This window comes from Mus musculus, chromosome X, assembly GCF_000001635.26.
Source record: "Mus musculus strain C57BL/6J chromosome X, GRCm38.p6 C57BL/6J".
NCBI classification, from domain to species: Eukaryota; Metazoa; Chordata; class Mammalia; order Rodentia; family Muridae; genus Mus; species Mus musculus.
Window position 1 is genome coordinate 112,115,534 of NC_000086.7, and position 15,110 is coordinate 112,130,643.

At 34.6% G+C, this 15,110-nt stretch overlaps 1 protein-coding gene across 2 annotated transcripts in view; it reads left to right on the forward strand.

The window, feature by feature from the left end:
• Positions 1-11,793, forward strand: part of Tex16 (testis expressed gene 16) — a 230,561-nt gene extending 218,768 nt beyond the window's left edge. For both annotated transcript variants that reach the window (XM_017318644.1, NM_031382.2), the window contains 2 exons: positions 3,243-5,683; positions 11,209-11,793. In XM_017318644.1, coding sequence (XP_017174133.1) covers positions 3,243-5,683; positions 11,209-11,250 — 2,483 coding nt within the window. In that variant the 3' untranslated portion in view covers positions 11,251-11,793. The remainder of the gene's footprint in view (positions 1-3,242; positions 5,684-11,208) is intronic.
• Positions 11,794-15,110: the final 3,317 nt, after the last annotated feature.

Genomic DNA, 15,110 nt, shown 5'->3' on the forward strand with positions numbered 1-15,110 from the left:
TCATGTTTTTTTAATATTTTTCTTTTTTAAAAATTAATTTATTTTTTACACTCCATATTCCATGCCCCGCCCCCCTCCACCCTCTGACTGCTCCATATCCCACACTTCCTCCCCATCCTATCCTGTCTCCATGTGGATGTCCCCACCCCCAACTTACCTGACCTCTAAACTCCCTGGGGCCTCCAGCCTCTTGAGGGTTAGTTAGATCCATCATCTCTGAATGAACATAAACACGGAAGTCCTCTACTGTATGTGTGTTGGGGGCCTCATATCAGCTGGCATATGCTGTCCAGTTGGTGGTCCAGTGTTTGAGAGATCTCAGGGGATCTGATTAATTGAGACTGCTGGTCCACCTACAGGATCGCCCTTCTCCTCAGCTTCTATCAGCCTTCCCTAATTCAACCACAGGGGGCAGCTGCTTCTGTCCATTGGTTGGGTGCAAATATCTGCATCTTACTCTTTCAGCTGCTTGTTGGGTCTTTTGAAGGGCAATCATGCTAGGTCCCTTTTTGTGAGTGCTCCATAGCCTCAGTAAGAGTGTCAGGCCTTATAATTTCATCATACCTTTTTTCCTTTTTTGCCCCCAAGTAGATAATTTCCAATTAACTGTCTTCAAATTATTTGATTTTTCTTCGTCATGATTTGTTTGCTACTGATCTACTTTAGTGAAGTTTTTCATTTAATTATTGTATTATTTAGCTCTTTGTTTTCTACTTGAACCATTTTAACATGTTATCTTTGAAACTCACTTTGTTGATGGCTTTTTTTCTCATACTGCTGATCATACTTGCAACTATTATTTTGATTTATGTTTTAAGTAAATCATGTATCTCAATTTCACTAGAATTGCTTTCTGGATATGTATACAGTTCTTTTATTTATTATGAACACATTTCTCTATTTCACTGTTCTCTTTAACTTTGACTTTTTTTCTTTTATTGGATTTTTTCTTTGACTTTTCACACTATCACCAGCACATTAAAAAATAGTCACTTTTCCAAAACTTAATACAAATGACAATATTCAAGAGAATATCCACACCAAGTAACCTGTTTTAACTCTCATTAACCCACAGACACCTATAATATATTAGTTCTCGCTAAGAGATTAACTTCTCATACATTAAGATTCATTTTCGTGGAGTAGAATGAAATCATTTGCCGTAAAAGCCTAACAAACATAAGTTTCTATCCCGAGAGCCCAGTAAAAGCCACAGATGGGAATACTTATCTCTAATCCAACTACTCTCAAAAGAAGGCAGGCAGAAAGAGTAAAGTCACCAGAGGCTGGAAGGCAAGTTTGGCTGGCATATACAGTAGTGAATAGAGAGAGAAACACTGTTTCAAACAAGATGTAACATGTGCCCTCACTCCTACAAATAAATAAATGCATGGATGTGGGTACACATGTATGCTTCATTTACATACAAAATAAGATTATTTTTTATTAATTACTGTATTTGTTTCCATTTCAAATGTCCCCCTGCCAGGTCTCCCCTTCACAAATCCCCATGCCATCCCCTTCCCCTTTGCCTCTAAGAGGGTGCTCCCCTACCCACCTACCCACTTCTACCCTACTCCCATGGAATTCCCTTTCTGTGGGGCAACAAGCATCCACAGAATCAAGTGCCTCCCCTCCCATTGATGCCAGATAAGAGGGTCCTCTGCTACATAAGTAGCAGGAGCCATGGACCAGCCCATGTATACTCTTTGATTGGTGGTTTAGTCCCTGGAAGCTTTTAGGGGTCTGGTTAGTTGACATTGTTGTTTTTCCTATGGGGTTGCAATCCCCTTCAGCTCCTTCAGTCCTTCCCCTAACTTTTCCATTGGGGTCCCTAGGCTTAATCTAATAGTTGGCTGTGAGTATCTGTATCTGTCTTAGATGCTGGCAGAGCCACTCAGGACAGCCATGCCAGGCTCCTGTCTGCAAGCACTTCTTGGCATCCACAATAGTGCAATAGTGACTGGATTTGTTGTCTGTGGATGGGAAGATCCCAAGGTGGTCCTGTCTCTGTATGGCCCTTCCTTCAGTCTCTGGTTCATTTTTGTCCTTGTGTTTCTTACAGTAGACAGGAACGATTCTGGGTTAAAAATTTTAAGATGAGTGGGTGGCCCCATCCCTCAACTAGCGGCCATGTCCATCTACTGGAGGTGTTTTTTTTTTTTTTTTTTTTTTTTTTTTTTAAACATTCTCTCTCCCTGATGTTGGGCATTTTGGTCATCTCGATTGGGTGCCTCTCCTATCCCTGGTGTCTGGAACTTTCTAGTGTTTCTCAGTTCGCTGCACCCCACTGCTACATATTAATATTCATTCTCTGTACTTCTCTCCTGTGTCTACCCATATTGATCCTGCCTCTCAGTTTTTCTCCTCTTTTCCCCTCCCGTCTCCCACCAAGGTCTTTCCCTCCCTCTGCCTCCTGTGATTATTTTGTTCCCTATTCTAAGTGGGATTGAAGCATCTACACTTTGGCCTTCCTTCTTGTTAAGCTTCATTGTTCTGTGAATTCTTTTTTTCAATTTTTTTATTAGATATTTTCTTCATTTACATTTTAAATGCTATCCTGAAAGTCCCCTATACCCTCCCTCTGCCCTGCTCCCCTACCTACCCACTCCCTGGCGTTCCCCTGTACTGGGGCATATAAAGTTTGCAAGACCAAGGGGCCTCTCTTCCCAGTGATGGCCGACTAGGCTATCTTCCCCACAAGCTCTGGGGGGGGGGTTCTGGTTCATATTGTTGTTCCTCCTATAGGGTTGCAGACCCCTTCAGCTCCTTGGGTACTTTCTCTAGCTTCTCCATTGGGGGTCCTGTGTTCCATCCAATAGATGACTATGAGTATCCACTTCTGTATTTGCCAGACACTGGAATAGCCTCACTCAAGACAGCTATATTAGGGTCCTGTCAGCAAAGTCTTTCTGGAATATGCAATAGTGTCTGGGTTTGGTGGTTGTATATGGGAATTCTTACATAATGATTTCTTTTGTAGAGACTAAGCTCTATCAACCTAAAAGAATGACTATCTGAAGTAAATGACCGTATTTCATTTATATCTTGAAAAGTAAAAATGACATTTAATTAAGCAGAAAATTTAGGGTCATTGCTTCTCTTTGAAAAATCAAATAAAAGCCACCATAATACTTTGAAGAAAGTTATATTTTGTTTGCACATGTTTCTATTGTACTGTGAACATTAATGTTAGGCTCATACTTTGATACTTTTGCTCATACTATATTCTTTTCTCTTAGTTTCTAGAATTCAGCTAACAAGATACAAGAGTGAAGACAAAAATGTGAGATTCGAAGAGGCATCTTCAAGTCTCAGTGACAAGCCACTCTCGCAAGAAAAGTTAAAGAAAAAGCACAGCTATAGCTTTTCTCCAGACTCTCCCACATTCACAGATGAAAAGCATCACAGAAAAGCTAGCCTGAAAATATCTGGCTATAAGCGCCAGTGCAAGGAATATAGATATCCCCATAGTTGTGAAAGTTTGAAGTATCAAATCAGTCCCATTCCCCTAAGTTCTGAGACTTGCACCTCTAATGTATCATCATTTGTTGACAGCCCAACTTCTAAAAGTCCTAAGTCTGTCACAAGAAAGAAGTCTCGAAGAAGTATTACATATTCTCCAGAACAGGGAAGTCAAAAATGTACTAGATGTTTTATGGAAATCAGTAACTCATCTTATCATAAATGCCTCATAAATTCTGATGATTCTGACTCAGACTCTCCATTACATGGCCAGATTTCCTCACATTCTAAATATTCTCTGCGCTCTAAAACTATCAGACACTTCAAGACTTCTCGAAATCGCCCTTTATCTCAATCCCTGGATCCTCAGCATTCTGTGGTCAGCCGCTGTTCTCTGCACAGGGAAGATTCTAAACATTCTATAGATTCCACCTCTTATTTACATTGTGAAAGTTGTGCATCTCTTCAAAACCTTAAGGGCTCTTCTGTTACACACACCATTTCTAAGACCACTAAGAAAATCATGGGCCAACATAGTACCCATGGCCACATATCAGGACCTGTAAGATTGTCTCAAAGTGAAAGCAAGTTCAACCTTACTGCTCAACCTCAAAATGAGGATACTCCTGATGTCAGTGATAGAAATATCAAAGCTGAGGCTAATGTTGAAGATAAACTTCTTTACAAAGATGATACAGACCATGAAGATGAGACAAATACTGAAGATGAAACGGATGGTGAAGATGAAACAGACACTGAAGATGAAGATGAAGATGATACCAAAGATAAAAAAGATCCTAAAGACAAATCTGACCCTGATGGCAGTGATCCCAAAGATGGCAACTCTGAAAATAATACTGATAGCAACAATGGGTCTCAACCTAGTGGTTCTTCTGGACCTACAGGTGGACCTGATTCCAGCAATGATGGTGACTCTAAAAATGTAACTGATCACAAGAGTGAATCTGACCCTACCATTGATAACGCTACCAACAGTGATGTTAACTTGAAATATAGCACTGATGAGACATGTACCAACAATTTAGACAATGCTTCAGATCTGGCAGAATATTTCAATCATCACAATAATGCTGACTTCAAGGGTCGCACAAACCCAGCCTCTGGAAACAAAACTAGAACCATACTGGACTATATTTCTGGTTCCAACAATGAGGACACTGGCCCTAGAAATACGATGATAAAAGAAAAAATTGCTTATTCTGAGAATATTAGATTGCTTTCCAACAGTTATCAAAATAATGTCATTAAAAATGGGAGTGAACCAAGCAGCAACCCAAGCCCCCAAAACAGCTATGGGCTCCCAAAAGACCTTGACTCTAACTCTAATATCAATCCCAGTAATGCTACTAACAATACTGTTAACCCTAACTATGGTGCAAAATCCACGAGCACTGCTATTTACAAAAAGACAGCTGCCCTAAACTATTATTCAGATATTAATGATGTCACAGGGTTTACATATGAAGTAAGGTCAAGTTTTGTAGTCAACTCAAACTATTTTGACAGAAAGAAATATGCTGGTAGACTCAGCTTTGCACTTCACACTATCAATGCCATTGATACAAATAATGTTATCACCTGTACTAGTGCTGTTAGGTCTAAGTTTGCTTCTGAAAAAACCTCTGTCCTAGACACTAAACATTCCCCTAGATTTAGTCGTTTCAGGAGTTTCAATGTTATCATCAGCCCAAATTATAATACTAAAAATAGTCAGAATGCTAATAAATCCAGTATCAGCAATATTTACAACCTACCTGCCACTGAATTAGAAATAAATATATTATCTGTTCTTAAAATCATTTATGGAAATACCCCAAATTTTATTGCTGGAACAAACTATCCTGATTTTTTGATAACCTCGGAATTTTATGAACCACTTAAGCTTTGTAGAGCTTATAAAATTTTTGATAACCAAAATATTGATGCTCCATTCCAAGACTCTGCTGGATACATGGACTCTCATAATTCTACATATGCCACTGGGTCCATGGTTGCCCTTGATGCCAAAGAATCTGGCTTTTTAAAATATTTTCCTAGGATCCAGAATACAATTGGCATCAAGGATCCTTCTTGCCCTTTCAAGGTGTTTTCAAATCAAAATATTCTAGTCCCTAGTTTCGATGTTATAGTGGAAGCTGAACTGCCAGATATTATGAAGTTTACTATATCATCAGGTGCTGTGAATCAATTATTTCAGGTAAGTTTACTTAAATATACATTTCAAATTCATTCTCCATTTCTTGTAATCTTACTACTAGTGTATTGAACATATGTTTAAAATTATTTTATTTAGTTGGATACATAAACTGTGGAATAGAGTAGATAAGTTATCCAGTATTACTTATTTGAAACCTGAGTGTCAGGAGTATAAGTTTCAATAGGAAATATCTGTCTATACCTTTGGTGAATAGAAAAAATATCATTGACTAGGCTGTAATAGATGTTTCTACTTCTCGATTTTCTTAACAGTGTTTGAATAGTCCATAAATATAAACCTAGTCACAGGAAAGCTAGTAAAATTTTTACACATGTACCCTCCTTTTGGTTACATTCCTCTTCAGTGAAAGAGGAAATACGAAGGGAAGGATGGGGGAAAGGGACAGAAGGAAGGAGGACAAAAGAGAAGAATGGTGTAAATTCATCATAAGTATTGTGAATGAAACCCTTTAACCAAAATCAACTTTGAAAACACTTGTGTTTTAAAAATGGGTATCTGAAGTAGCTATGACATTCTAAACTCTGAATTATTTTGATGACATATCAGAAAGCAAAGTTCCCTACCAGTAGCTTTTCGACCTTTAATTTAAAACCTGTCTGATTTATTTTTCTTTATAATAAGTAAACATATATTTTTATCAAACATTTCCTCTAGTAGTCTGAATTACATGCACAAATTAAGGTTGCTGTGGCATTTGGAAACCTATATTTGACAACTGTAAAGCACTGGTTTTTTGGGGGGGGGGTTGTTTTATTTATTTATTTATTTATTTTTACAAAACTACCGAAATGTTCTCAGTGGGCATAATTAAATTTATATACATTGAATTTTAGCCCTTTTATATATTAGACAAAGTAAATAAATAAACTCAAATTTTATTTTAGTATCTGGATAAATGTTTAACTTCCTCTAATTTGTTTTCCATAAAATAAGTAAATAAATATTTAAAATAGCACAGATTTAAATAGGCAAAATAAAAGTACAAACTTATCTCCTTCGTGTTTTTACTATAATAGAGAACAGTTTTATGTTTTTTCTTCCAAGAGACACCATCTTCCTAGAAACAGCAAGAATGTTTTTCTTATATAAAATTAAAGGGAGTGTTGGCTAGTATGAGTAATAAAAATATTTGTGAGATAAAAATCTTTAAAATTAAAAGAATTCTTTGTTTTTCTTTTTTTCAGTTATTCTCTCAAGTGAATCTTCGTTTTCACTAGAACGAAGAAAATTAAATATGTTTTATTCTTTTTTGGCCAAATGAGAACATGTTTTTATTAAAGTTTACAAGGTTTGAGGAATGCAGTTATCATATTGTGTTTTACGGTTAAAATCATGGCATTTAAGAACTGTTTCCCAAGGGATACAAGACCAAATATGCCTACAAAATAGGCTGCATTAACATAGAAAAGAAATATTTCAAGTGCAAGGCCTTCATTTTTTTCTCAAATTAAATTAAGTTTAAAATGACCTTTTAATGAACTATATATCCAAATAAATACTATATCTGGTAATATTTTTCTAATATTTATACCAGGACTAAACAGTTGAAATATAACCAATTATAGTAGTTTTGTTGGAGATGAACAGATTTCACAGTTAATTTTGAATAGCTTTAGAAAACAATGCATTTTATGTGCCGTCCAAAACAAAATATTTTTCTGTTAGAGTGATTGCATTCTTTTAGACATTTGATATCTCATATTTCCCTGATTTATACATTCATATTTTCCCATTGAAAACAATTATTTAGAGAACATGGATGTTTTTCTTATTCATACAATTAACAAAATGAGAGAATTTCACTTTAAAGAACTCACATTTTTCACCAATCATAAGTTAATAAAAAAAAACCAACCCAGCTCCAGCATACATAGTTAAGCCACTTGCATCTTTTTATTCAATTATTTAATAGACATTTAATATTTGAACAATGCTGTAAACTTAAAAAACTAGAGACTAAGTTAAAAACATAGCTGCTGGTCCCTGAAGAACTCATAGTATACTAATCTTCATAAAAAAACAAGTACACATTTGAAATAGCAGATGAATAAAAACAAATTTAACAGCATCTGAGTTTTCATAGTGGCTGGAAATACTGCCAATGTATTTAAGTTAGTTTGAAGTATATGTGTAGGTTATCATTTTGTGTTACAGGTTTTAAAAGTAAATAAATAAATAAATAAATAAATAAGTACCCAGAGTCATCTCTTTTATGGCAATGGTTAATTTTGTCTGAAGTAGAACTATAGCTACATTACTAAATGACTAATGTCACTTAATAAGTTATCTAGAAGTTAGATTATAAAAGCAGAAATAATATAATTCTATATCTGATTAGATTTGAATGACTTGCAAGAACTTATTGGAACCATTCAGAGCAAGCCATTTTGTATTTACAGCAGAATGTGTGAAATACAAAATGATAACATGGAACAATTCAATACTCTCATATAGTCAATTAAAATTAGAAACATAATAGTAGGCATTTCAATTAATAAATGTCTGCAAATAACAAATGTGCTCTTTTTGTACTGAATTTCACTTAATACTTTTAAAAGATGCTTCAAAATTAATCAGTAAGTATATTCTTTTTTTTTCTTTTTTTTTCTTTTTTTTTCCATTTTTTATTAGGTATTTAGCTCGTTTACATTTCCAATGCTATACCAAAAGTCCCCCATACCCACCCACTCCCACTCCCCTACCCACCCACTCCCCCTTTTTGGCCCTGGCGTTCCCCTGTACTGGGGCATATAAAGTTTGCAAGTCCAATGGGCCTCTCTTTGCAGTGATGGCCGACTAGGCCATCTTTTGATACATATGCAGCTAGAGACAAGAGCTCCGGGGTACTGCTTAGTTCATATTGTTGTTCCACCTATAGGGTTGCAGTTCCTTTTAGTTCCTTGAGTGCTTTCTCTATTTCCTCCATTGGGGGCCCTGTGGTCCATTCAATAGCTGACTGTGAGCATCCACTTCTGTGTTTGCTAGGCCCTGGCATAGTCTCACAAGAGACAGCTATATCTGGGTCCTTTCAGCAAAATCTTGCTAGTGTATGCAATGGTGTCAGCGTTTGGAAGCTGATCATGGGATGGATCTCTGGATATGGCAATCACTAGATGGTCCATCCTTTCGAATTATAAGTTTTTTTGATTAATTGAGAGATGCAATAGATAAGCCTTTGCTTTCGAAAGACTATATATATAGGAAGATAGTCTGAAATGGACAAAAGTTGCAAGACGTACTTTAAGTGCTATTCCTAATATAACAAGTCCTTCCTAATCTTAAAACCATGGAGGGATATTTATAGGCTTAATTAATGTGATTAATAGACTTTAAAATGAATGTTAAATTTACACATAGTCCAGAGAATGCAGTATATTTTAAAATGAAAAGACTCCTTATTTTATTTATGTAGAAATAATCAGTTTGTCCGATCCTGGCCTTTTATAAGTATGCTATATTTTCTTACAATGGAAGATATATTTCTTAGAAATTTTCAGTCTGAGATACCAGAACAGATATTCTGTTCAAAGATAACTGCAACTTGCTCAAGGTCTGTTAATTATTTAACTTCTTTACTAACAACATCACCAATGTAGCAGACCTTTCTATAAAATAGCTATTTTATATATTAATTTAATATATTTTCCTATTACTAAAGTGCTTTGATGGTGTCTTAATGTATTACTTGTCAGATAAGGATTTTAATATTCCATAATTTTTATAGTGCTGTTATTGAACCAGGAGCACTATTGTATTAACAAGTGATCTTCCATTTAACTACTCCTATAACTAAGATGGAGACTTGAAAGTATTCAGTTGAGATGGAGTAAACTGAATTGGATTTTCATTTTGAGATAATTACAGGTCTCAATTGAATGTAACTAAAAATATTTGTAATATACAACACATAATATGTTATGATAATATATTTCCAAGATATATATAATACATATAATATATATGCTATATGTCCTGTATATATGTCTTATATATGTATACATATGTATATATAACTATTTTATATACTTGTGTGTGTATATATATATGTGTGCATATATACATATAAGATGTATACAAAAATTCTGAGAGAAAATATGATTAAAAATAGCCCCTTCAAAAATATAAATCTTTTAATTGTTCTCTGGATAATTTGGGAGAAAAATCATTATTAATCTTATAAAAGATAACAATGTTCCCTTTAATTTTAGTATTCTAGAGACAGAGGAAAGCAGAACTCTGTAAGTTCAGCATAGCCTTGTCTGTATAGCAAATTCCAGATAGTCTAGCTAAAGTTACAGAACAAAACTGTCTCAGCAAAGAAAAATAGTTAAATTTTGTTTAAAACTTCACTCTATAGTTTCATGATGTGTAGTTTCTTAGTGAAATACAAACCTACACAGACATAAGTGAGGAATCCAAAGTGAACCAGATGTTTCAAGTTCCAAGTAAGGAATAGCTTTGTTACTGTTCCAGTGTATAGACAGATCAATGCCCATGAACTTCCTGTAGGAAATTCAGAACCATAGTTTCCCAGGTTACTCAGGGTTTCTCATCTACCTCTATCTTTATTATAGGACCAGAGCTGCATTTTCACCTAACAAATTGTATACTACCATTAGATACATAAAAGCTAAATAAAATATATAGCTAGAGAAAGAAAAATTGAGTTATAGTCACTGAAATGACAATTTCTAGATAATTATAGAAGGTGCTCAACTGGAAAAAATGACTAATACTGTTAATTATGAAAGTGTTATGCAAAGTTTCAGAAAAATTCAATTTATATCTCCTTCAAAATATTCTCCAGTACAAATTATAAATAGTATATGACACAAAATAGGTTGAGAAATCAATGATGGAATAGAAGATATATAAAATTTGGGATTATTAAAGCACTTCTAAATACTTAAAATTGTGAATGTTTGCATTACTATTATCCCCATTTTCCAAATGAGGAATTAGAAACATAGAATAGTTACATAATGTTTCAATGCCCTGTGAAGGCTCCATGCCCCAGTATAGGGGAATGCAAGGACCAGGAATGGGTGTGAATGTGTTGAGGAGCAGGGGGAGGAGAGAGGGGATAGGAAATTTTTGGAGGGGAAACTAGGAAAGGGGATAACATTTGAAATGTAAATAAAATATCTAATAAAAAAGAAAAAAGATATAAAATAAAAGAGCCTTAAGCATATACAGTTAATTTATATATAAGATGTAGCATGATATTGTAACAATCAAATGTGGTAAGCATGAAATTAATCTACTATAGTATATACATAGGTTATGCAGTAAACATCACTGTGGCCCACCTTAGTATTTTAAGAAATAGTATTATCCCTATTATTATGAGGTAATCATAGCAGTTTCTTGGGTAAGGATTTGAACTTTTGAAGGGTTGTAATATCTGAAATTTTCTATTAAATAGAATAAATTATTGTAAGGAAATATATTTTATTTTATTATCACTTATAACTCCCTAGTTTCTTTTTATCCTATTGTTGCAGCTCAGACTCCAAACAGGTAGCAGACAAAATGTTGACCTTTGATTAATGAAAAGAATACCTTGGGATGGAAAAGACAAAAGCACAACCAAGAAGGTTCTGAGGAGATGAGCAAATAACTTCAAAAGAACTACAGTGTTCCCTGAACAATGTTTATTTTATGTTTATTCTTAGATATTCACCCCATTATATGTCCATGTTTTTATTGTCTATTGTGGCCACAAATACTTCAAAGTACCATGTGACAATTGCCCCTTCCATATGATTTACATGTGGCAGAGTATGGAATTAGGAAAAGGACACACTGTAGTCCTTTTCTAGACAGCATCCAAAAATAAATTTTACTACTATATATTCATAATATAGATGAGCTTTTCAAGCAAATTCTTCCTTGTATTATTCTCTGTATTTTGAAGAAGAGGGCTTTAACTTTAAAAAAATTTAAGACAGATAAAATTTTTTTTTAGTATTGTGGAGACAATTCTAGATTTAAAAGAACCCATACTAAATCTATAATTTATTGTTAATCTTAATTGTTGTTACTGTTTTGTGAGTGTGGAGCTCGAAATTAAAATAGTTAAGACTCATCAGTATTGTGCAGTGTTTGTTTAACTTTATCTCATTCAAGTGGAGCTACCTTGCAAAAAACAGATTGGATAGAACTTCACAAGAGACCTGAAAAATATCAATTGAAATGGTTGAAATTTTATTTCTTTTGCAGTTAGAAGGCAGAGTTAGTTTTCTAGGCATACTTTAATAAACACTTTATATTGACATTGCATTTCCAGGTTCACTACATACATAGGCAATTGAGCCATGCTAATTTGACAAACCTTTATATAAGATCCAGTTAAGAAACTTGTGCTCTAGAAAGAAAGAAAGAAAGAAAGAAAGAAAGAAAGAAAGAAAGAAAGAAAGAAAGAAAGAAAGAAAACTTGTGCTCTATTCCTTACTTAAGTGTCTTCTCCAGCTAGCTAAGTGTCCCAAAATTTTCTGTTTCTTGCTTTGTATGTATGTATATGTGTATATGTGTGTCTGAGTATGTGTCTGTGTGTATATATACACACCATGTTCTTTTTCATAAAATTTCCTTCAACATAAAACTTAGTTCTTCATAAGCCTCATATAAACAATATTAAATGGCTTTATTCGGTCAGGTCGTCGAATTTAGATGTTAGTACATTTTGAGGAATCACCAGTAGTTGAATATGCATAGAGTTCATGGTGTAGATGAGGAAGTGATAATAACATACATTGAAAACAGATCTAAGAACCCTGTTTACAATAATAGAAAAGTAAGACCTCTCTCAGAAAACAGATAACTGTTAAGAACTTAAAGCAGGGTAACAATGTGTTCTGATTGGGCTACAAATAAATCAGATTATTGGTGTGGAGGATGGATTTGAGAAGAATCTGAGAGTAAAGAGTACTAGAAAGCTATCTATTATATATCCTCCTGCATTACTCTATACTCAGATGGTCTTGAAATAAGGCAGTAAGCAGTAAAAAAGAAGAAAAAGTATGCTGAAGATAACAGAAGCTGAGGAGAATGACGATCCTGTAGGAGGACCAGCAATCTCAATTAATCTGGACCCTTGAGATCTCTCAAACACTGGACCACCAAACAGACAGCATACACCAGCTGATATAGGCCACCAACACACATACAGTAGAGGACTGCTGGGTCTGGCTTCAATAAGGGATGATGCACCTATCCCTCAAGAGACTGGAGGTCCTAGGGAGTTTAGAGGTCAGGTGGGGTGAGGCATGGGGATATCCACATGGAGAAAGCAGGTGGGGAGGAGCTGTGGGATGTGGAACAGTAGGAGGGTGAATTGGGGCAGGGGCAATAAACTATGGATTGCAAATAAATAAATTATAAAAGAACAACTTAACCTCTAAGAACAGGAGCAGGGGATGTATCTGAATCTCTTGCCCAACTTTGGATCCCTTTCCTCTAACTGGACTGCCTTGCCTAGCCACAATATAAGGAGATGCTCCTAGTCTTACTTCAACATGAAAAAACAAGGCAGGTTGATACCCATGGGGGGAGCCTTCCTTTTTTGAGCGTTTTCTGAAGAAAAAGGGAGGATGGTAAGATGATTGGGATTTGAGGTGGGAGGGAGGGACTGAGAAGACAGGTTTGAGGCTAAGCTCAGATTAGTATGTAAAGTAAACAAATTAATTGACACAAAAAATATAAAAAGGAACAAATTAAAACTGCTGAATAATTGGCTACTTAAGGAAACTCAGTTTTCTATTATAAATGATATTGTTGCATGATTAATCAGAAAATAGAGAACAAGGAATATGTGTATTTCCTCTAGTTTTTAATAACAAACCACACCCTAAGTGTGTGTGTGTGTATGTATATAAGAGTTCAGTACTTTGTACAAAAGTTTTCTGAGTTACTCAACTTGATCACCTTGAAGATACAATTAATTCTCTAAAATAAACCAACAAAGTTGTCAGTATGTAAGAAAATTATGGCTTAAAGCTCTAAAGTATTCTCCAGAGCTCCCTTGTTGTCCTTTCTAACTAGGGTTCCTGGTTTCTGAAGTTGACCCCTATATATTCACATGTGAAGATTTGGAGCTGTGTCCACAGATGAGAGAAAACATTTGGTATTTCTTTCTGGATCTGGGTTACCTCATTCGATATATATTCTGCAAATTTCATTTTTACTCTTTTACTGCTGAATACTATTCCATAGTTTATATGTGACATATTTTCCTTATCCATTTTCCATATAAAGAACATTTATGTTGATTTCATTTCCTAGCTATTGTGAATAGGGCAGAAGTGAACATTGCTAAATAATTTTCTGTGGAGTAGGATATTGATTCGTTTGAGCACTTTCCAAGAAGCAGTATAGTTGGATTATTGTAGTAGACTTATTCTTAGCTTTTTGAGAATTCTCCACACTGATTTGCAGAATGGCTGTACTAGTTTATACAACCAATAGTAAATGGTGGCTGTCCCCATGTCCTATAGAACAGTTATTGTTTTGTTGTACTTGGGCATTCTAAGTTAAGATACAATCAAGCTATTGTGATTTGCATTTCCCTAATTACTAAGAAGGATAAAAATGTTTGAAATATTTCTTAGCTGTTTTATTTCTTTTGAGAAATAAATGGGCTATGGGTCCATAGCTCAGTTATTGAATAGGGTTTTTATTTTCTATTTTATTGCTTTGTTTTGGGGAGTATTTTTAAAGTTCTTTATATATCTTGAATATTTGTCTTCTGTCAGATGCATAGCTGAAAAAGATCCTCCTCTTCACTCAATTATTTCCTTAGCTGTTTAGAAACTTTTAATTTTATGAGGTCCTGCTTATCAGTTCTTGGTCTCAGTTTCTGAGGATATGGAGTCCTTTTGGGAAGCTACTTCTTCACCTATAACTTGTATGTTACTTACTGTTTTCTTCTAGCAGTTTCAGTTGAACATTGATGTCTTTGAGTAAATCATTATTAAGTATAATAACCTATGTATATTTTTAATCTTCTACATATGGACATCTAACATTCATAACATTTGTTGAAGGTGTCTTTTCTCCAGTGTATTTTTTGGCAATTTTGTCAAATATTAGATGGCTGTAGTGATTATTACTCTCTTTTGGATATTTAGTTGTATATTGGTCTACATGTCTGTTTTTGTGCCAGTACCATACACTTTTTATTACTGTAACACTGCAATATATCTTAAAATCTGGAATGGTAATCTCTCCAGCTTTGTTTGTCTTATTCAAGATGGTTTTGGCTATCTGGAGACTTGTGTTTCCAAATGAATATTAGAATAGTTTTTTATTTTCTGTAAATAATTAGGTTGGAAATAATTTTATTGGATTTCATTGAGTCTATGAATAGTACTAAAAGTACAATGGTCATTTTCATAATGTTAATTAT